Source organism: Capricornis sumatraensis, chromosome 3 (genome assembly GCF_032405125.1).
Source record: "Capricornis sumatraensis isolate serow.1 chromosome 3, serow.2, whole genome shotgun sequence".
NCBI classification, from domain to species: Eukaryota; Metazoa; Chordata; class Mammalia; order Artiodactyla; family Bovidae; genus Capricornis; species Capricornis sumatraensis.
The window spans coordinates 84,160,001-84,184,279 of NC_091071.1; the positions used below are offsets into that span (position 1 = coordinate 84,160,001).

A 24,279-nucleotide genomic window follows, 5' to 3' on the forward strand; every position below is an offset into this window, starting at 1 on the left:
GCTGGAGCTGGAGTAGGGGATGGGGGGGTGGGGGGTGGGCAGAGTAATTTATGAAAACATGGTACACCATAATTTTGCCATTTTTCTGCAATAAGGATGGCAAATGATTCATGGGGTAAAATGAAATATTTCTCACTGTCATTTCAATGGATCTAAGATTTACAGCTTCTTAACTTGGATAGGAGAAACTCTGTATGCATAAAAATGAATTGTAAATCAATTAATGATGGGATGAAAAACAAAAAAAATTGATTTTAAGCAAAGGAGAGAAAAATCTAACAAGCAATGAATTAAAAGGGAGAAGCAGCAGCTATTTACTCTAAGACCTTTGAAAAAAGGAGGAAAAGGAGAGAAAACTGGATGCTTTAAAGAGGGCATTAAGGTCAGGTTAAAGGAAAGTGATCTGTTGATCGAGCTCATTACATTGACATCGCTTAGACAAACAGAGCAAGGGAGCTTTTAAAGTGAAATCATATATGCCTAAGTTGGATTTTTTAAAGAAATCTCACATACAGTAAAAGTTAGAGCCAGTTTTATAGTATGAGGTTGGATAAAGAAATCCTATGAGCATGAAAAAGCAGCCTCCAATTCAAGATTCTCCTTTTACCTGTTTTTTCAATAGGCACCAGGGCCAAAAGAAAAAAACAACTTCTACAGCTCCCAACTCCTTGAAACACCACACTGTAGGAATTCCAGCAAGCAGCCAATGAAGGAGTGAACCCTGGCTCCACAGGAGTTCCTGGAGGATGAGCGCAGAAGTCCTGAGGAAGACTCAACACAGCGGCCCTGAAAGGCTCAGAAGTGGATGGAACCAGCTGCATAGCGTGCCATGTTCTACCATCCAAGTGAGACTCAACCCTCCCGTCTCTCCACTGAAACATGAACTATTATCTGTGACTACAGGATACACACCTAAATCTACATGGATTCAAGCAACCCCCTTGTGAATACATGCAATGACAGGGAACGGATGGGGAGGTTTGTTAAGCAATGCAATTTGATGCCGCGGGCGGAGGACGAAGATAGCCTAGATCATTTTGCAAACGTACTTTGTTTAGGTCAAAGAAACCTTACTGTTCTGGATCAAGTATCTAACAACGTGCAAAGGCATATTTACTGATTTTTGCCAAGGGTCCACAGGACCTGCAGAACTACCTTTGGTGTCATTGTGGCTGGCGTATCTCTTTTCCTCTGTGTGTGTGTTTCACGCAGAGGGTAGTTAATCAGAGGCCTAAAATACAAGGTACAGGCACAGAGGGCTCATTGACTCCAGCTCTTGATACAGAACTTCTCTAGTTGCAAGGGTGCCACAACAATTGAAAATTTCTGTTGTCTGCTTCCTTCCTAAGTCAAATGTCATCAGGTGAAATCTGCCACGAGTGATAATGCAGTATTGACCAAGATTGCCAAGTATTGATGTAAGTATCTATTTCTCTTCCTTGGATTACCCAAAATTTTACACATTTTGAAAACCAGGAGCAATGTATTTTGACAAATCTTATGTTGACAAATTTTAAACTGCTATGAAGTGTGATGAGCTAAATCAATAAACAGCATTTTGAGCTGTTAGATATTTTTTCCAGGCCTTGAACAAACAGTTCATTGTTCCAAGTCTGTCTGGGGACTAGTGTTCTGTGTTATTCTATATGATTTCAAAGAACCTCAGAAGCTCACACAGGCCTTTAAGCACGCAAAACTAAGAGGCAGCGCTTCTAAACCACAAATGGAGACAATGCTCCATATATATGTGTAAACTTAAACCTATAAAATAACATAGGCATTATAAAATTTGTGTTAAAACTGGTAACAGCTTTACTGATTTACTGACAATGAAAATATATAGCATTTTTTCTGTCAGAGCATTTATCAACACTTGGCAACCCTACACTAACTTGACATGTAAGATGATCAAAATGGATTATGTAATCTTTCCCATTCATTTCTATTGATTTTGGTTATGATAAAATTCATCAGTGTGCCTGGGAATGCTCAGGCTAAAAGGCTCTGGTTGACAAAAGGAAAAAAAAAAAAGGAAAAAATTCAACAGAGTTGTAATTGGATGCATGTAATTTTAGAATAGGATTGCACAAATACAGAAGTCATGCCCTAAAGGCTCCAGCAACAAATTAATACAAATAAATCTGGCAGTCTCATAAAATTACATCAGTCTATGCAGGGATTCACTTTTGAGATAAAATTATAAAATTGCAAGCGAAAAGTATTAATGTGTGAATGCAATTAAAAATACAGTTTGTGAAAACATTTCCAAACTTTTTTTTTAACTACAAGTCATCAAAGTTATTTCTCTGACTGCAAGGTACATCAACATGCCAGTAAATGGACCATTTTAATCAGCTTTATTGATTCATGCTTTCAGTTCTTATTCAGTTAAAAACAAGGCACATTAAATACATCCTCTTATTGCTCTATAAATGCATGCAGCTCATTCTGTATATCAAAAGTAATAAATAATGGCGATAAAACACCAAGACAGTTATAAAAATGACAACCCAGCCTCAAACATAGTATTTAACAGTCCAATCTAGAATAACCCAACACAATACATAAAAAATGCCATATATGAAAACATGCAGTGTGTATATCGACTCCAGAACTGGGCTGATACTTGATATTCTTTCAAAGCACAGTAGGGCTTTTTTACTCCCTATAAAGGGTTGACATAATGCAAAACAGTGCAAGTTATTAGTGTCACTGACTTCAATATTATTACATTCATATGCCAAAAATCTTTACAAATACATAAAAAAGGGAAATACGATCAATGTTCATTCTTACAGTATCTTCAGTAAAAGAATGAAATTTTGTTGTTGTACAAAAGAGCAAACTACATACTTGGAAAAAAGACAATACAAAGCTAGAAACTAAAGCAGAATAGGGAGCATGCATTTAGTAGTGGAAATCCTAAAGTTAAACTGATTGAAAGCAAGAATATTGCAAACAGCAAGACGGCCATGAGGCAGACAACCTTGGCTTAACAATCTGGCATTATCGCTGTTGTTATGACTGTGCGAAGGGCTACTGAAGGGAACACTAAGCTCTCCACCACAGATGGGGGTACCTTCACCTGAACCCCATTAAAGGCTCTTTACACAAACTGCTTGACGACAAAAGACAGTCTCCTACACACCCCACACCCAGCCCAGCAGAATCAGCTAATACTATATTATACAAAAAAGAAACAAAATTCTTTTGGCGCTTGGAATAGATTTTGAATCACACTTACACCCAACCCCCCATTTCTTCTCTCCTTTTCTGAAATCAGGTAAAGAAGCTGCACAGGTTTAATTAAGAACTTTATACAAAATGCGGGGGTGCTTTATTCACAGTAAAGACTTGGAACCAGCTCATTTCCAAGACGAGACTCTGGGATTGGTGAAGGAGCGTATGTTTTAGAATTAGCAGATTTTAAGCAAAGGCAGATAAACTCAAAGGAAGAAAAGTGTGCTTTTCTTTGTCCTTAAAGGAACTTCACTCAAAGCAAAACGTGCACAAACAAGGCCTCTTTTCAAACACAGTTCTGCCCAGGCCACTCAGGTCATAAGCCCGGTCCCTACTGTAATGGATTCAGGGGGGATACAAGCCATCGTTATCTTGATTCAACTAGAAATGAAGAGAAAGAGAGAGAGCACAAATGTATAATACTGTGGTACATCATCTCTGATGTTTTAAAGGACAGCTTTCTATTAAGGGTCGCTGGGCTCTAAACAGTGAAATTGCTGTCTTGATAGAAAAACAAAATTACAAAACCACATGCGTCTATTATTTTAAAAAAAGAAAAAGGAAAAGAAACCAGTGCAAAAAAAAAAAAAAAATCACACCTTAAAAGAAAAAGTTCACAGTGATACTTGGGAGCCTCACTTGCTCTGTTTTAGGTTTTCCTTAAGGAAGTGGCAAGTCTAAACTTCATTTTAAAAGCAAAATGAGTTACCATGCTACCTTATCTGTTTCCGAGGTGAGGGTAGGGGCTTAGGTGAGTTAACCTCCAGTGTGTACATTACGACAGACAGGCTCATGTCCAACTCGAATGAGACATAAAGATATTCTACAATGTTGGCATATATAGAAATAACAGCACAAAAGTGTTTTATGTACCAGTTTGAAAAATTAAGTCTGCACAATGAACACCTGACATTAAAAAAGGGTCACATTTCCTATTTTATACACAACATGATCTTAAACATCAGAAGAAGCAGGTAGTTAACTTCACAAGAGGAAGCATGAAGAAGACATATTCAGACGACTGGCTATTACAAAAGGATGCCAAAATGGCCCTTTAAATTCAGTATATTATGTATTTACTAAATTCTGGGCAGATTGATCTTTTTGTCTTTCTGTGACTGTGTATGTGTGTGATGGTGGACATGTGTGAGTGTGTGTCAAGTATGGTTTTCTTTTTTTTCTTTTTCTTTTTGGTTGAGAACTTTTCCATTTAGTACACTAGGAGAAAGGCTTTAAGCAATTAAAATGACCATGAACATTGTAATTGTGTGCTTTTTACAAATAATTATAATTAAAGTTAACTAATAGGCTATTTCTATTCTCTTTTACTATCTGTTTATAAATATTCCCTCCGAATGATACAATAACCTAAGCAAAATAGGCCATGTTCGATGGTATCACATACTCCAACATCTAGGATTTGAGAATTGAAAACTGTGCTATTTATGTGGATATATGAACACAGGTTTTTTAATCCTTCAGTTTATTACAACTGTAAAGATTTGAGAAATCTAGTCCCATCCCACTGTATCCAACTTGCCACTTAAATGCTGGTTTTAAAATAAGAAAAGCAGGGATCTTCCTGGCAACTGTAATAGTCAAAGAAAAACTAGCAGTGACTGGGGGGAAAAATGAACTGCTGAGATGAAACTATCACTGTATCTCCCAGCAAATGTCAATGCTATCCTTATATCTCATACCTGTGATTCTGGAAGCTTTAAGAGATTCTCTTTGAGACTTGCTGTTATAACCAGATCTAAACTTTTTTTCCCTCTCCAGTTTTACCAGTCATGCTCTAGATATAAAGTCTGGATAAAGAAGGCAGACAAGCTGAAGGAAGAAGGGGGCTGAGAGGTCTCCAGAAATGCTATTGTTTTAATAGGTCCCACTCCATTTCTTTTAAGAACAAATACTATCAACAAGCTTAATGTCCAGAGCTTTGTGCATCTCACAAAATGCTTCCAGCTTCTCATTTCAATTTTTGCCAAAATATTCTGTCTCTCAAATTGACTTAGAATAAATGAATATACAAAAAGGGAGTATGTCCAGTCTAATAGATCACAAAATGAAGGCAAAACATTAAATCAGTGTGCACTGAAAATGAGAAAAGATGATAAAATACACTTTTAAGAAGCTAGACTGAGTGGCAAATACCAATAAAGGGTCTACATCGACATCCTAAAGCTTTGGAATGTTTCCCAGTGTTAAAGCAAGGCAGCTGTGTCTACTGTTTTGGAGTGGTGTTAGTCCTCTCTGGTTTGTTACAGGATCATTTGTTGTTCCTATGTTTGTCGGCTGTGGGTTCACTGCTCAGACTCACAATCCTCCACAGCTTCGGTCCACAGGGATGGGAACTCTTCTGTCGAGGTTTTCTTCGGCAGTTTTCATGAGTATAGCGAGCCGGCTTCCAGACACCCTTCCTTTTTGAATAGCACTCATCAGCTTAAAGAGAAAATAGGTAACAGATTCAAAAGGCCAACCAGCTTACTCCTGGTCTTCACAGCATTTTAATAGTAACCCTGCAGCAGGTGAGGATAATCAAGTGCCCCCATCAAAAACCATAGCAGGTATTACAGTTCACAGAAGAAACTACAATATTCAAGCATTTCAAAAAGGGGGGAAGGGGCAGGTATTTTGCCAGGGCTGCAAAAATTAACATCTACCTAGCAAATCAGTCTGCCTTTAAAATGCAGATTGAATACATCACATTTTGCCCCTTAATGAGCTCAGCACATATACATTTTTTTTGAGCAATTCAAATATTGAATCTTTAATTCCATTTTAAAATCTTAAAAAGGAATCTCAGGGATTGAACAAAGACAAACCATGACATATTTAACTACTCTTTTTTAGTGTTATTGTACTTGACAACTTCAAGTCCCCCAAATCCAAATTCCTTAAAGACTTTTAAAAATCATTTACATTTAAGTCCTTGAAAATGGACCCAGAGATCTACCTTAAGAAGTAAAAGCACTCCACAGCCCAGATTTTAGCTAATTCATTTTTATCCAGTGGATAAAATCAGAATTAGTCTTGAAATTACATGCAGTCGGCGGGCAAAGGCCTTTAATCTGGAAGGCACTGTGCAATTATGAGCGTGGGGATTTTTTTTTTTTTCCTTTTCAAGTTGATGTGGTTTTAACTATTTGCTTTTCTTGATCTCACTTCTTCAATATTTTTTATCTATTTTTTAAAGAACTGATTTAGTCATTCATCAGGAGTGTATATATATACATATGTAAATCCTCAAAATATTTTCAGGGTTATATTTTCTAGCCTACAGAGATACATTTCTTAAAAATGACTCTGAATAAGGGTCAGAGGCATCTGCCAAGGGGCTGGATCAGAATTTCATGACCTTATTAAAAGCTGTTTCACAAGCTATTGTTTATTAGAGATGGACTCCTACATACAGAAGTGTCATTAGAGTCCAAACCTAAAAATAAAGTCATGTAATGATGCAGAATCTACAGAGATCTTCCATGAAGATTATTTAAAAAGATCTATATTCAAAACTGTCTAATGGGATACACACAGGCTCTTCATCTTCAGAAAGGGAAACTATTTTAATAAAAATGAAACAAAACCCTGAAAAGATACTCTCCATCTATGAATGGTATAACAAAGAATGCTGACATCTAAAGACAGCAATGTCTTGTTTACTGTTTTGTCTGATTCAATGAACACCTTCAAAGTTTATCAGCACTAACAGAACTGAGAGAGCTGGAGTTTTGCTTTTGTTTTTTTTTTTTTAATCCATAAAGGTTGTGTGATGTATCAACTTTTAACAAATCAAAGTTTTCTTCAAACATTACATATATCTGAAAACCATATTACAAGAAAAAATAGCATTTGGATGTGAATATATTTCATAAGAAATATAATCAGCATTTTTAAGTTGAAAATTATACTATGTATGCACTTAGTAAAGCATGAATAGTCTCTTTCACTTAGAATTGGACAAGAAATAATTATATTAAAAAGACTATAAGAAAACTTGCAGGTGGTTTAAATTATTTTCTATTTGTTTAGCTCTACTGCACTCAAGAAAATTACTTAACACCCAAAATCCATATCCATAACATTAGACTCTTATTGTTTCTAAGACCTCAGGTCTTTGAACCCTAAATGCTGTTGTTTATTTACAACCTATATGAAATGAAGCATTAGCTATTTATTTGAAGAAAAGTTTTCTAAAACCCTGAGACAGACAAAAAAATTTCTCAAGGAAAATAACCAGACAAAAAATGTATGAAATGGTTTCTAATTTCCAAGCATACATTTTAAACTCAATTTCAAATGTCCACCTAGTTAAACAGTAAGCTAAAGAAGTACCATTCTTTTTTGTAATGCTGGACACAACCCGTGAAAATTTTCTGCATTTAGATTCAACAATGCTCTTATCTGCTGCTCATCTCCAGAGAGACAATTACCATTTCCTTTGCCTTGATCTTGTTTGTTTAACTTGACACAGTGAAGAAAGGGCTGACATTGACCAAAATCCCCAGCATTAATTTATTTCATGTTCAGCATTCATCATTGCCATGGTGCAAGCAAGACCTGGCATTCATTTGAAATACCTGCCCAAGAAGCACTACAGAAAAAACCTGGCCTGTCTGGAAACCAATACATTCTTATAAGAGCAGAGTTCTATGGACAGTTACAAATAATGTATGAGGTTGTTGAGTTTCCTTCTTTTAAGGAACTTTTAAGGATTCATGTGTAGCATCCATTTTGAAGTAACAAAATTTACTTTCTTCCTGGTTATTGTTAAACAACTGAACCTTGAATAAGTGGAAAATTAGAAATAAAGATGCTTGGATTACATGGTCTTGACCCTAGAATATAGCTTTCCTTTCTCTTGCTTTTCAGGTTTGTTATAATGTAGGAATATAACCATTGCATTTTGGGTTCTCAAGTGAACATGATTCTCAAATGAACACAACTTTGATTTCTTTAAACTTCCTCTATTAAAAATTAACTTTGTGCTTTAGAAGTAAAGAAGTGTTCAGCAGTGGTCTCCCACAGCGTACTTCTTTATAAAGCACATTTCTGATTTATCCTTTTAAGCCATAATCAACCTAGATTTAATCTAAATTGCCCAATACAACATAATGTATCTTATAAAAAGCAAAAGAACACACACCATGCAAAGTCATATCTTTTAAGACATATCAACCTTCGCTGCCTTCAGGCTTTCTTCTTTTTCAGAATGAGGTGACAACTGTACTGACTTTGAAATCCATTCCCGAGCATCTATTGATGACCAATAGATAAAAAGCAAAATACACTTGTTTCCTTTCACCACAACTCACCTGCAAAAATTCATTGAGTTCAACCTGTCCATTTTTATTCAAATCTACTTCATTCAGAATTTCATGTAGCGTATTTTCATCCATTTGGACGTTGATACTCTAAGTAAAAGGAAAGCACAAAATAATGAAGTTTCACTAAAAATTATGCATTTCCTTTTATTAACATTACTAGCCTTTCAAAAATTCAGAGAGAAATATTACTTATAGATAGCACTAGATGAGAAAAAAATTATCTAGGATAATCTTTACATTCCTCTGCTATCAAAGATATTGAACCATAAAAAATACCTCTAATACACGTTGAACATCAACAATGGTAATAAAGCCTTTCTGGTCTGCATCGAATTTATGAAATCTCTTCTTGTACCTGGAACACAATGTTAAATAATGGAAAAATATACTTAGGTAAGTGAAGACAAAAAGAGAGAGAGACACATAGAAACTTATTAGAAGTACCTGTCAATGTCTGAAGGCAGTAGGCTAATTTCAGACCGATCTGTTAACTGTTCTGATCGAGATTTATAGCCCATTTCATAATATAGAAACTTCCTGGCTGTTTCAAGTTCTTCCTAAAACACAGACACACACAAAGTTCAAAGATTTATGGAAAGAATTATTGATTTTTTTCTCCTTTTTTTCCACTTGGTTTTCTAAAGAGAAAGTTCATCCTCATTTTTCTGGCCAGGACAATTTTTTATTTCCTCAAGTTTTACTGAAGTATAATTTTATTCAATAAAATTCTGATGTATACACTACCACGAACAAGACAGAGAGCATTTCTATCCCCTAAAAACCTTCCTCATTCCTATTCCAATTGATTCCTTCCCTTGACTTCTACCCCTAGGCAACCACTGATCTGATTTTGTCATCAGAGTTTTGTCTTTTCTAGAATTTCATATTAAAGGGTTCATATAGTATATAGTCTTCTCTGAGAGTCATTCATGTTGTTGCATGCTTTAATATTGTTTGTTTTTATTGCTGAATATTCCTCCACAGCATTGACTAGCAAAATCTACAGGACCAAATCTTTGTGGTTTGGTGACCAAAGAGCAATTAAAAGTAAATAACTATTGTTATGTGGCATGCTGTATCAAGACAGACATCATGGGTTAACCAATTCTAACATTTTGTGACTTGGATGCTGCTAGTTGGATGGAAATGACAGAGCTTTGAGGAAAAGATAAAAAAAAAAACACGCTAGTCTATCGAATAGTTACTTTTCTTGTTTTCAGTGATCCCAGCCTCAACTGATACTACCTATTGCTGTGAACACTGCAATTCTACCAATTTGTATGGGATTAGTGAAACTTTCTGAGAGTAATTTTTTTTAAGTCAAAAGATTTTTTTTCCTGTCTCACACAGCACAACAAGTATTGAGTTGGCAAAAAAGTTCGTTTTGGTTTTTCCTAAGCTGTTTCGGTAAACCCAAACAAGCTTTTTGACCAACCCAATAGAGCTTTCCTTAACAATTTTCTTACTCTCCTGTATAACACATGATTTTAAATCCCTTCACCATGCTGGATAATTTCTTCCAAACCACAGCTAGTCTGTCATGTAATAAAATGGTCAGAACACAACACAATACTCCAACAGAGATCTGGCAAGTACCTAGAAAGAAGTTAACAATCAGCATCATTAGTCTCGATACATGATGTCTTTAGGAAGCTTAAGATTGTAATTGCACTTGGGGGCAGCCATGATCCACTGTTACCTGCTATGCATTTGCAGTTAACAAAAAATATATTTCTTTTTTGCATATGCTACTGTTGCTGCTGCTGCTGCTAAGTCGCTTCAGTCATGTCTGACTCTGAGAGACCCCATAGACGGCAGCCCACCAGGCTCCCCCGTCCCTGGGATTCTCCAGGCAGGAATACTGGAGTGGGTTGCCATTTCCTTCTCCAATGCATGAAAGTGAAAAGTCAAAGTGAAGTCACTCAGTCGTGTCTGACTCTTAGCGACCCCATGGACTGCAGCCTACCAGGCTCCTCCATCCATGGGATTTTCCAGGCAAGAGTACTGGAGTGGGGTGCCATTGCCTCCTCCGATGCTACTGTTAAGTCTTGTCAAATCTATCATGAATGGATGGCGTTGTTTTTCTGCCTAATACAAGGTCTGCCATTTGTCTCTATTAAATTATACCTAATGTAACTGCAATTTCACCCATTGCTTCAATCTATCACCAAGCATTTACTCTTCCTCCAGTTTCTTATGAGTACACCAAAGATGATCATTTGACTAGTTACAAATCCACCATTTTAAAAAGACATCACAGGGGGCTTCATAAAATGCTTTACGGAATCCAACTATATTATGTCTATAACATATCCTCAATCTAACCATCATGTGCTTTTCCTGAAAGGATATCTCTGAAGTGATTTTTTCTAAGTGATTAATTATTACCTTCCAGAGATCACTGCTGCTGCTGCTGCTGCTAAGTCATTTCGGTCGTGGCTGATTCTGCGACCCCATAGACAGCAGCCCACCAGGCTCCCCCGTCCCTGGGATTCTCCAGGCAGGAATACTGGAGTGGGTTGCCATTTCCTTCTCCAATGCATGAAAGTGAAAAGTCAAAGTGAAGTCGCTCAGTTGTGTCCGACTCTTAGCGACCTCACAGACTGCAGCCTACCAGGCTCCTCCATCCATGGGATTTTCCAGGCAAGAGTACTGGAGTGGGGTGCCATTGCCTTCTCCCCAGAGATCACTACTTCTTGCTAAATACTGATAAAACAAACTTAAATGCCATAACCTACAAAACAGCCCAAGACCAATGCCAAGACCACAGGCTTATAGGTTATAAACTTTATTTCTCCGCTTTCATTAGTTACTCAGGACCCAAGCAGCCAACTTAAGAATGTGGTACTACATTTGCCCACCTTCTGTCTTCTGATTCTATTCCTATTTGCCATATTTTAAACCTCAACAAGTAGTTAAATAAACCCCATCTGCAAATTCTCTGAGTACCCTGAGGTATATAAAATTTCTGAGTTGGCATAAAAATGCATTTAGAGCAGTCTCCTATTTAAATGTCTATTTCCTCTTATCAATATTTATTTTGCTTTTCTCACAATGAAGATCACTCTCCTTGACAAATAGGAGAAAAAGGATAAACAGATTGGAATTGAACTATGAGTTGAAAGGTTCCCTCCCTTCTCTGGCAATCAAAAATCTGGTGCTAGCTACCTTTGAGCAAGGATCTAGGTTAGACTTTCTTTGTTCTCTTTTCTAGTTTTAAAAGCTATTTTTAATGTTTTTAGGACTGCTGCCAGTTGCTGACACTATTCATATGCATTCTTATTGTCCTGGGTACTCTTCTGCTGCTGAGTGCCTATCTTCCCTCTGTTTGATATTTGGTGCTTATCAGTTTGCCCTGTCCATGGTCACTCCATTTCTTCACTTGCTTCCTCTTTATTCTTGCTGGAATCAATTTTGAAATAATTTCCCTTTGGGAGAGCCCCTCAATCTACTGAAGTGGTCTTCTTTTTAAAGTCTCTCAATGAAATGTATGTTTTGTCTGCAGGTTATAAAGTCTACATTACCCAGTATTACTGCAGCATTTCCCAAAATACATCCTAAAGCAATACTAGTTTCCCTTTCCATCAGCCCTTCCAACATATGAGAGTTGGCTCTGTCCCCAAATAAGCTGCCTTTGGGAAACTGACAATGCACATAAGCACTTTAAAGGCACCAAATTATCTGCACTAGAGAAAATGGTTTTATTTGCTTAACTCAGAATTTCCCAAACTCTTTTGACCATATAGTCATCTTTTCACTGTTATTAATTTAGACACTGATTATTTATTTATAATTATGTATTATTTTTACATAGAGCTTCCCAGGTGGCTCAAGTGGCAAAGAATCTGCCTGCCAAAGCAGGAGCCACAGGAGATAAGAGTTTGAGCCTTGGGTCTGGAAGATCCCCTGCAGGAGGAAATGGCAACCCATTCCAATGTTCTTGCCTGAAGAATCCCTTAGACAGAGGAGCCTGTCAGGCTATAGTCCAAAGGGTCGCAGAATCAGACACGACTAAGCACGCACACACACATATTAACATATATATTTAATTGTGTAAAACACAGTTTGGCAGTGTTGCATTCCTAAATATCTTCACCAACTCCTCTATCAATCCCCAGCTCTCCTAGATAATGCCTTCCTCCTTAATCAGTTCTAAGTTGGCTGCCTTTGGTCTTAAATAACAGTTCTCCAAATCATCCTATAAATTTTGGAAAACACACACATTTCTGAGGTATATTTATACATATATATGTTGTAACACTTGATTAAATTTGAAGATCCTTGAAACTATGAGCTATTTATTACTCCCCTAAAATATTTAGTATAATGCTCAGGATACAAGTCCAGTAAGTATTGACTGGTAAAAACAACCACAATTCATCTACAGAGAGTTATTTATCACCCTGCTCCTCTTTCACTTTTGCAGGTTACATAATCCCAGTGCTTTCAACCTTTTCTTAGCAGTCCAGTAACCTTTAATTCTTTCTCCCCTTCCTTTATTCTCTCTAGACTGCCTGCTGTTCTCATGAAGACTCCTATGTCTCAGATGCTGAACAATAACTTCAGGTTTCTTATTTCTGTTATTTTGTTTGTTTAGGGGACTGGGAGAATATTTCTGAGTACATAAATCTGCTCATAAAACCTAAACCCATGTAAATCTAGTTTCCTCGGGAGGGCTGAACACAGCCAGTTTACAGAGTTTTCTTCCTTCTTCCTACCTCCTACAGCCTGCATTCCTGGCACCAAGCACCTTCCTGCATGTTCAAATCACTCCACCATAATTTTTGCAGGAACACATTATCCCCAATCCTTCTACATGGTAGAAATGATTGGCAGTAGCACAGGAGTAGGTGTCACTCTAGTGTGGCCTCACTATATAGCTTTAAAACTGGCCAAACCCAAACTCAAAACCAGAAGAGCTATATAAACCAGTCCCGCCAAGGCAGAGGCAACAGGGCTGGGTAGGAAAAGGGTGTCCGGGATCTGGACACCTGGCTTCAATCCCAGTTCCACAATCTACTAGTTGTATGAACTCTCACCGAGACTTTCTCCCTGAGTCTATTTTCTCATCTATAAAATGAGGGTAAAGGTTATGCCTGACAGCACTGTGACCAGGATTAAGAAGTTCTTTTCAGTGATTTCTACCATCAGTACACTACACATGTGGCATGAAAATGACTGATGGAGAATATTTTAAATGTAGGGCTATGGCTTCACCCCGAAGAGTGATTCTAACAGTCTAAGTGTTAGTCGCTCAGTCATGTCCGACTCTTTGCAACCCCATGGACTGTAGCCCACCAGGCTCCTCTGCCCATGGAATTCTCCAGGCAAGAATACTGGAGTGGGTTGCATTTCCTTCTCCAGGGGATCTTTCCAACCCAGGGATAAAACCTGGGTCTCTTGCATCACCTACATTGACAGGAGGATTCTTTACCACTAGTGCCACCTGGGATATACTGCATGGACCGAATTGTATCCTCCCAAATTCATATGCTGACAGCCTAACCTTCAATATGACAGGATTTGGAGATGGGACATTGAGGAGGTAACTAATTTTAGATAAACCTTGTTGGGATTAGCACACTCAACAGAACAGACCAGACAGTGCCCCCTACCTGCATCTCCTCCAGAAAGTAGCTGTCTGAAAGCTAGGAGGAAGGCTCTCACCAGAACCCAACCATCTCACCCTGGTACCCTGATCTCAGATTTCCAGCCTCCAGAACTGTGAGAAACACATGTATGTTGTGTAAGCCATTCAGTCTGTGGTATCCTGTCAGAGCAGCCTGAATAGACTGAGACAGGCGGTGTTTAGGAAAGAGGGCGGAATCAACTATAGGAAGGCAACCACCTGGCTGACTAAAAGGATGATGAGAGCCAAGAACGCGGAGCAACGTGGCTGGCAAATGTGGCCAGGGCCACTGGCAGCAAAGCGGCCACGAAGGAGCCTGAATGGAGCGGGCTCAAGAAAGACTGGGCGAGAGGCCTAAACCAATGAACACAGGGAACAGTTTCTGAATAAGTAAAAGAAAATGTCTCTGCCTGAAACTTTGGTTTAATTAAAAATCGTGACGATCTGTTTATTACAAGAGGCCCTGGGCTGTATATGTGGACATCTGGGCATCGATGGCTTTCTTTTTTTAAATTTGGATATAAAGTTTCAAATGACACAAATCAATAAGCATTTGTGGTCAGGCCATAAAATCACGATTTCCTACCAAAGGCAAACTTGCAGGAGTGTGAATTTCACTGAAGAATACATTCTAAGAATGTTTTCAATGAAAACCAGAAAAGGTTCTACCCACAATCATTATTATCTTACTTTTTCAGGAATTATGACCACAAATTTTAGAACATTTTTCTATAAGGGATTTTCCAAAAACAACCAAGAATCATATTTGGTTACAAGGATATTTGTTACCAGAATTTGTTATGATGACATATTTGTTACAAGAATATCTTCCCAGTTTCCTAAGGCCTAGTAGTATTACACACACAGAAATTGGCAGGAATTATAAAGTCACCATCAAAATCTATGCTAGCCTCTGAACCTATTTTCTGGGCAGGAAAAGAGACACAGATGTAGAGGACAGATATGTGGGCATGAGAGGGCAGAGGGCTAAGGGGGAGGGTAAACTGGAAGGTTAGGTGTGACATATATACCCCACCATGAGTGAAACAGACAGCCAGTGGGAAGCTGTTGTGCGGGACAGGGAGCTCAGCTCAGCGCTCTGGGAGGGGGTGGGGGCTGGGAAGCAGGTCCAAGAAGGAAGGGGTGTATATATACATAGCGCTGATTCACTTTGTTGTACAGCAGCAACTAACACAACGTTGTAAAGCCACTGCCCCCAATCAAAAAAAGAGAAAATAACCGTTAGCCTCGACTAACAGATTAAGACATTTCATGTCTATAAAGGCAAATGTGGTTTTAGAGACTTCTATATAATACCTCTTTTTTAGAATCGTCCCAATTCAGTTCTCGGCCCATCAATTCAACAATCCTGGGTAGGGCCTCCTCTGCCGCCTGCACATTTAGGAAGGCCAGGCGAGTACGACGTGAAATCATATCCACAGCGGTACAAGCATACTCCTTAATCCCGTATTTCACCTAGGTTTGAATTAAAGTAAAATGATTAATTTAGGCCTTTTTTAAAAGGAGGGAAATAAAGCTTCACTTAAAATCCATGCTTAGGTACAGTGACATTTTTCTTCACATACTCTGGTTCCCTCTAGCAGGCATGAAGCAAATAGTGACATCACACAAGTTCCCCATTTTTCTGCCTGCCAAAGGAGATTTGGAAACTGGAACAATTTGGATGAGAGTTAATGTCTTCTCCTTGAATAGAAACTGGCCCAAACATGTAAACTGCATCACTTCTCAGTTACCGTCCACAGTAATCACTTCTTTTGTTTATGACAAGGATGTTAATACACATAGCTGAATAGGCAAAGAATAAGTTTAAAGTTAAAATTAAAAAGTTACAGTCTCATCTCTGAAGGCTGTCCACAGTTTTATGTCTCAGAGTAATCAGATGACGGAAGTCTCGCATTCAATCAACAACAAAATGCTTACTGGACACCCATGTTTAAGATGTAGTGAATTATAAATGTCAAGTAAAGACATATCATCAGGGACTTTCCTGGTGGTCCACTGGTTAAGACTCTGCCTTCTAATGCAGAGGGTGTGGGTTTGATCCCTGGTCAGGGAGTTAAGATACCAAACGCCTCATGGCCAAAAAACCAAAACATAAAACAGAAGCAACACTTGAAAAATTCAAAAAGACTTGAAAAATGGTCCATGTCCAAAAAAAAAAAACAATGTCATCAGGCAGAACATAAGTGGTACAAACTTGAGGAGCTACAAACTCTCAAAAGGGGCAAACAACTGAGTCAGTAAGACTTGGGATAGCTCTGTGGAGGAGAAAGGAATCCATATTTTCTATGATTATTGTTATCACTATCAATATAACTTCAGAGATGAAATTAAAATTAGGTAAATAAAAGGAACAGGAATGTGCTGGGCAGACATTTTGCTCCAGGTTATAGGTGATGTTTCTGCATTAACACTTAGCTATGTATAATTTCTAAAGAGGACAAAGAGTGAACAGATGAAAAGTATCCCAGGGCAGATGGGAAACTTCCACAGGGTCATTCACCTACCTCTGCTTCAATGTACGGAAATTCCGACACAAGACGCACTCCAACAATGGGCCACCGTTTTCCCGTCACACTTGCCATCTTGGCCACCTCAAAAGCCTTATCACCATAGGTGGCAGCAAGATGCTGGGCCACCTAAAGAAATGAAACTGCATTAGGCAGGTCCTCTGAAGTATCAATAGCTTCTGGATACAAAGCAAAAAAATGTACCTGCTTATCTCGTCAGGTTGTCTTTTTTTTTAACAGCCTGTAACTAATAATCCTAGGAGAGCATTTGATTTTGATTTCGTGGGAGGAAACCACATGGGCTCTGAATGCTTAGGCCAGCACAAAGTCTACTATACATGTATCACTGTACCAGTGACTGATGAAGCTTCAGCTTCATTGTGCTCCTGATATCACTTCTGAAGAACAGCCTTCCTTATGCTCAAGGGAGAAAGAATTCGGGAGGTCCTGTCTGCTAGGAACAAGCCAAACAAACGCTAGATTCTAAAACAGAAAGCAAAACATGCATTGCTTTTTAGCAACTAAAGCAAAATATTTTTTCCCATTAGTTCACTCCCACAGTACACTGTCAGAAACAAACTGAGCTATAGGAAACTCGAAATCACGGAGGCCCCGTGGTTGCTAATCCTGTTACTAGTAACAGTAAGATTAAGTCAAGAGTAAGATGATGTGGCAATGCACACCCACCTCACTTTCAAGTCCATAGTCCTGGACGAGCCTGATGTAGAGTGTGGGGCTCCAGTCTTTGCCCCCCTGAAGGAAAAGCCCAACTGTTCTACTTGGTCCTGCTTTCAAATTGTGTGCCTTGACTGCGGCATTTATAGTATCTTCTGCCATAGATCGATAGGTTGTCCACTTTCCACCTACAAATACATTGATAAGTCATTCGTCAGGTTACTACCCATTTGTCTTACAGTTAACCATTTCTCAACTTATTAATAAGAAAATTCACCTGTTGTTTATAACAAATGTGGTGAAACCATGGCTAAGATGTTACTCAGAATGATTAACGATAACAACAACAAAAAAACCCTTCTGTTCATTAGCATTACAAGAGATTTTGATATGAGAATTTAACTCAAGTTGCTATCTAAAGCACATCCAACAACAAGGTAGCATCCTGTACCTGCTATAGTGATAAGACCACTCTCGCTGATGTCCACGACATGGTTTCGGGAGATGGACTTCGTGTCTGCAGACTTGGGATCTGTCACAAGGGGGCGAATACCACTCCACGCAGCCAGGACATCCCCTCTTCTCACTGGGAAGGATCAATGCCAAGAGTTAAAAGGATGACTCAAAGACATCTCAACAAAACCATGAAATAATTAATAAGCAGAGAATAGTTCAGTAAAAGGAACACATAATATGTACTTTAAAAGGGAGGAAAAGCCCTTAAATATAAGAGCTAAATGAGTGGTAAGTTACAACGGGGATGGTGATATCCCCGGCATTTCAGTGGTTAGGCCCTTGGTTAGGTCCAGGGGTTAGGTCCGTGATTCCACCGCAAGGGGCACAGGTTTGATCTCTGGTAGGGGAACTAAGATCCTGCATGCTGTGCAGAGCAGCCAGAAAAATGGTAAAGGAGGTGAAAAAAAAGAAAAACACTGGAAAAAATCACTGATATAGGTTCTCAGAAACAAAACAAAATAAATGTTAGCAGCCCTCAGCTGGGACAATCTGCAGTAGTTACAAAGAACAACAACAGTAAAGCAGAAACAAAACCAAACCAAACCAACCAAAAGATCTATGAGTCGTGATATCTCCTCCAAGAACATATCTTGCTATCTCTTCCCAGAAAAGACAAAAATACTTATTAGGAGAAGAGGGCAATCTGGATTTCAGATCCCATTCACATCTGAATTGTGTGTTCTTATATAGTGAACCTTTTATATATTTAGACAAAGCAGACTTTGAAAAATATTTAAATATACATCTAGCGAATTCTTGTGTAAAGAATCACAAAGACTTTGAAATGACTAAATATTAGACTAGTCCAAAAAAAGAGCACATAACCAAGTACAGGGAAAAGACCCTAGGAAGTTATACTGGATGACAGATAATCTCTCCATCTTGATCTCAAATGAAAGATAGATGTCTGGTAAAGATAACTTCATCTAAGGCTAAGGTAATCTGACATATTTTGGTATAGCTCATTAAGGGCCACACTCTTCATATGACTACATCTCTACAGGGGTGTTTAATTAAACCCATATTCCAACACTGAATCTAAACAAAGGGAGAATAAAACTTATAAGCTAGTGAGGAAAACCTAAGGCTTCCAGTCTTGTTAACTGGTGACCATGAGGGCATCTTGATGCTGGGATATCTTCCCTAGATTTGCCCCCTTAAGGGGGCATCTTCTTAACAGGTTTAATCCTGATGGTTTCCATGGAATGGGGGTTAATTCTCACTCCACACAATTCCACAAAAGTCTTGTAAAACCTCAACACAAATCATGCAATATTTTAATCTTTACAAAATCTTAACTAGGAAATTACCACTATTTTCCATTAGGGTTCAAACTGCCCTCTGAGTCAAAAATAAAACTTAGCCAACCACTTAGAACGTCACTGTGGTCACTGCAAAGTCTCAAAGTGTGTCTCTGAAATTCCTCAGGCAGCCACACTGATCAGGAATTTGGTTTCAACTCTCACAGCCTTCTGACTGATCTTAAAATTATTTGGTGGAAAACTAAACTTTCTAAAGTAAATTTAAAGCACATGCAAATAATCCTTGTGACAAATGCTTTACCATTTCTGGTATAACAGGCAGAAAAACACATCTACGAATCTGTACTATCTGAAACAAAAAGACCAACCTAAAACATTTGAGTTTTTCATTTAGGGAGGAAAACTAAATGAAGCACAATATATACTGATATGATTTTTTTAATCCTTATTTTTGAAATTGATACTCTAAAAACAGAAAAGAAACATTATCAGAAAGAGTTCATAACAGGTCAAGAACCTTAATTTATTTTGCTTGATATCTTAGCATTCAGTTTTTTAGTCTGAGAATTATATCAGGTGAATACTGAGATAAAATTTACTTAAAAAGATACATTTAGGATAATCAAATCTTAGATCACATTTAAAGTAAGAATCAGGTTTTATGGCCTACAGCATTGTTATATTATTACATTAGAGTGTGGTTGGATCAGGGGATCTACTGTCTATCAGTTTTCTCCCAACCTTGAGATTTAATGACTTGTATGGATTATTCAAAATGCCATTTTGCAGGGGGTGGGGGAAGTTGATGAAGAATAAAGCACTTTTTACCTCTCTACCATCTAAATTAAGCAGTGACCAGTCAGGGCTGTGGGTATAATCTAGGCCCACAGGGAACAGCATAGCTAAACACATGAAACATGAATTCTAACCTCTTGTAGGAAAAACAGCAGCAAACTGAACCAACGTGTTTCTCTATTATTTATTCACCCACAATGGAAACCTTGTACACTGTTAAACTCTAATTAAAGTTCTCTTTGGTAACAGATTCACGAGCAGTGGACAGATAGCATAGAGGACCTTCCAAAACTGCTAGGAACTTCTGCAGCCACATTGTAACAAAATGGGAAACAACTGCAGGGCAACAGCAACCTGGAGGGTGGTGGAGTGAAAAGCAATAAGGGTCCTGCACTGAAGATTTTGCTCAATCACTAAATTAATCACCTCTTGAGACTTCTTATATCTAGAGATCTTCTTTTACAAGATAATATATTCTTTATTTTATAACAACAAAAAATACAAATTCAATGACTCTAATAAATTGAGTATTTACTCCTAAATTGTCTATGTAAGTACCTCTAGCTTCCGTAGAGTTGTTGCATAGACTTTTCTGCAGTGATGGAACTGTTTTGTACCTACACTGACTAATTCACTAGCCACTAGCTGCATGAGCTTATGCAGCACTTGAAATGTGGTCCATGCAACTGAGAAACTAAAATTCAAACTTGATCTCATTTTAACTAATTTAAATTTAAATAAGCACATGACATGATATTCACACATATAGGCTATAATTTTGCACAAGGCAGTTCTAGAACAAAACTGTCAAGTAGTACACCTCAGACTTGTCCTGGAAAATTGTCAAACTGGGTAACTTCCCCATGGCCACCTTGCCCATGTCTCCAATGGAGCAACCATTCAGTGAAATCTGACAGTGAGAATATAATCTGCTGTAATAGAATGTGACTCTCCAAAATACTTTACTGTCACAGCATGTTCCATAATTATCATTTCAAAGTATCCTTCTCTCCTACTAACCTCATCAATTCAAAGAAATGAAAATATTTTTACTAAACTAAGTACTCCTACCCTCAAGCTCTTACCCAGAAATTGACCCTATCATTCCAGCTATAGCCAAGAACGTCATCTTGGCTGTAGCCAAGAACTCACCATGGTACAATATGTGAGGAAAAACCTCAACTCTAGCTTGTATGCTTCAGAACTCAAAGATTCTATTCACCTTGATTTTCCTGGTCCTCATGCTGTCAAGATAGCTAAGCAAGATGGCACTAGTGTTGCATCTTTCTCATGTTGAAAGTCTTTGGCAGCGTCAATTCTAGTATTTCTCAGTACCTCAAATACTGTATCAAGTAGAAGTCATGAATACTGATCAATATATATGAAATGGCATATTAGAACATTCTCTGAAGTTTTTATATCAAACAAGAGCTGACATTACAAAATCAAAAGCAATAACATTTTGGCCTCTGAGCCAATATGCTACACTTTAGGTTTCTAATGATTATATATTTAAATAACTGGATATCCTCTTTTAGAATAACTGAAAACTTTAATAAATAAAGTAAATAAAAAGCACCAGGGCTTCCCTGATGGCTCAGATGGTAAAGAATACACCTGCAATGCAGGAGACCAAAGTTCTGTCCCTGGGTCACAAAGATCCCCTGGAGAAGGGAATGGCAACCTGCCCCAGTATTCTTGCCTGGAGAATTCCATGGACAGAGGAGCCTGGCGACCTACAGTCCATGGTATCGCAAAGAGTCGGATATGACTGACTGGTGACTTGCACTTAATAAAGCAAGATGAGAGGAAACAACACTACTATTAAAACTGAAAAAAAATTCTTGGTAAACACCACTTATGAGAGTAGCTCACCCAGATGGCACCTAGTTGATTTTTAAGTGCCAATTCCAAGTACTTCTGGAGTGTATAAAGGTTCTTGTCAATATTTTCAGAAGGATAGTAAAGAAATAACATAGTCCTTCTAACCACCATGGTTAAGAATTCTTTTTATTATATTATTTTTATTGTAAATAACTCATTCAGGTTTTAGTGTATAAATTATATAATGACTAAAATACAAATACTAAAGTTGAATAGACATTTTCACAGCTGGTTGAAAAGACTAAGTGCTGTGCAATTGTTTCCAATTATAATTAGTATTTTTATTCTTAAAAACTTGGCAAGAGAAGCGCTGGTTTTAAAAGCCAATAGAAAAGGCAGCCCACAGGAAGTGATAATTAAGAGCTAAATGTGAGGTTTTGCTTCACATCAGTTATTTAGCCATACGTTTTGGGGTGCTCTTTCTCATGTTTGCCACTTTCAAAAAAAATCAATAAAAAGCATGTGAAAATACCTAAATGAACACAAGGGAAACAGCGTCAGAAATCAATACTTCTCTACCAGCGTGTTTAACCTGCGGAAATGAAGTGTTAATCACAGAAATAAGATACCATATTACATTTATAAACTAATGAAACTAGAAAAAGCAAAGCGCGTGACACTATAATTAAACAGCTGGAAAACATCCAAGCCTGTGTAAGTTGATAACCCTGGTACAATCTCTGGCAGTGAAAAGGCAGGTCTGCAGTGAGTTGATACGGCCAGCTCCGTTGTTAATTGAATAACAGGCAATCTATAAACACTACTAATTGCATATGTGAAAGCCTGTGTACAACTAGAGAAGCTGCTTAGAGAAGCACTCCAGAAAACCTCCATGGATAAAGCACTCTGCAGATCCTCTGTTCCCCGCACCCCTTTAAGTCACAGCTTGGTTCGCCACTGCATCCTCCTGACCAACCTCTACACAGCAGACTTAATGATACATTTTTCAGAAGATCATTTTTCCTCCTAATCCAATACACACCGCACAACTATCAATTACCCATTTCAGGAAAGAACAAACAAGTAATCTAGAAAATTCAGCCTGTGAATGGTGAGCTTTCTAAATTGTAAAAGAAGACATGGTCTCCTTCCCAACAGACAAAATGCTTTTCAGAGTTGTTCCGACGCATTTTGCAGAAGTGTGGCAGCTGCTGTGAACAGCATGGAGTGTTAAGATTTGACACTTTTTTTTTTCTTAAGGATATAGCCATTTGGGGAGGCTCAGAAACTGTTGTCAGAAATTTACTTATCCATCTAATAAATCGTTTTTAAATGATTATTTCAATCCTGGTGAATACTAATCGTTTCAAAAACACGGCTCTGGGATCTACACAAAGTTTCTAATTTTTTAAATCTGTAGAAAAGACTGCTTGGCCCAAGGGACTGGTTATGAGAAATGAAACCTCTACTTTAACAGTCACATCCAAATAAGGCCAGTCACTTGAGAGCAAAGGTCACCGTCACTCTGAAGGTGTCTACCAGCTTCTATGAAATGAACTGAGAGAAGTAACCCACTCTCTAGTGGATATAATATCACACCATGCAACAAACCCAGGACTACCAACTGGAATATGCACAATATTTAAAAGCACAAATATTAGGGCTAGACTGACATACACAATATCAGGCTCCAACATGAATGACCTATGGGAAAGAAACTTAAGTCACTGGGCCTCAGTTTCTTCACCTATAAAATGGAAATTACAAAATAAAACTAATAAGGTTGTTATGAGGAATCAGACAATATAAGCAATAGGCTTAGCAGAACGTCTTGCATAAAAAGCTCTCCATGATGGTAGAGTTTTTAAAAATAAAGCACACATTACCTACTGAGGAAAAATAAGATTAAAATATGTGCAGCAACAGCATGTAGCCAAAAAGACTGAATGGGGCCTGAAGCTGAGTTTCACTTTCACATTTCATCAGTATAGAAGAGAATATCAGGTTTCACCAAAATTCCTTAGAAAAAATACAAATGAGAATGTCTTTACTTTGGAAATAGACATACTTTAGCTAACTAGGACTCTACCAAGACTGAGGGTACTTCATATACTCTGAGGACTTCAGTTCAATAAATAAGAATGAAAAGAAACCATGAAGAATCATTGTGGCTGAACTGCTTTTAAAAGGATAAGCTGATAAGGAGGAAAGGTGTGATAGATGGTGAGCACGGGGAAATAAATGAAGTACAAGCAAGAGCTGTCACTTCTGCTTTTATCCTGGATGTTTGCTACCTAGAGAATTCTTAATCTCAAGATTCCTGAGACCACCAGTGGAAAGGCAATTTACAGTGTCCACATGTTAATGTGATTTATAGTGTCCACATATTAATTTCAATCCACTTTTACAAAAAAGTCAAAGTTGACAAAAATTCTTGGTTAGTTTCACCAATTAACCTGACTACCAAAAGGTATGTTAAC

At 37.9% G+C, this 24,279-nt stretch overlaps 1 protein-coding gene across 1 annotated transcript in view; it reads right to left on the reverse strand.

The window, feature by feature from the left end:
- Positions 1 to 5,556: 5,556 nt before the first annotated feature.
- GPD2 (glycerol-3-phosphate dehydrogenase 2) overlaps positions 5,557 to 24,279 on the reverse strand; it is a 144,021-nt gene continuing 125,298 nt past the window's right edge. Inside the window, exons 10-17 of the mRNA XM_068968988.1 lie at positions 17,854 to 17,988; positions 17,415 to 17,590; positions 16,725 to 16,856; positions 15,514 to 15,672; positions 9,012 to 9,124; positions 8,844 to 8,922; positions 8,556 to 8,654; positions 5,557 to 5,682 (exon numbers count right to left, since the gene is read on the reverse strand). Of these exons, the coding sequence (XP_068825089.1) occupies positions 5,557 to 5,682; positions 8,556 to 8,654; positions 8,844 to 8,922; positions 9,012 to 9,124; positions 15,514 to 15,672; positions 16,725 to 16,856; positions 17,415 to 17,590; positions 17,854 to 17,988 (1,019 nt within the window). The remainder of the gene's footprint in view (positions 5,683 to 8,555; positions 8,655 to 8,843; positions 8,923 to 9,011; positions 9,125 to 15,513; positions 15,673 to 16,724; positions 16,857 to 17,414; positions 17,591 to 17,853; positions 17,989 to 24,279) is intronic.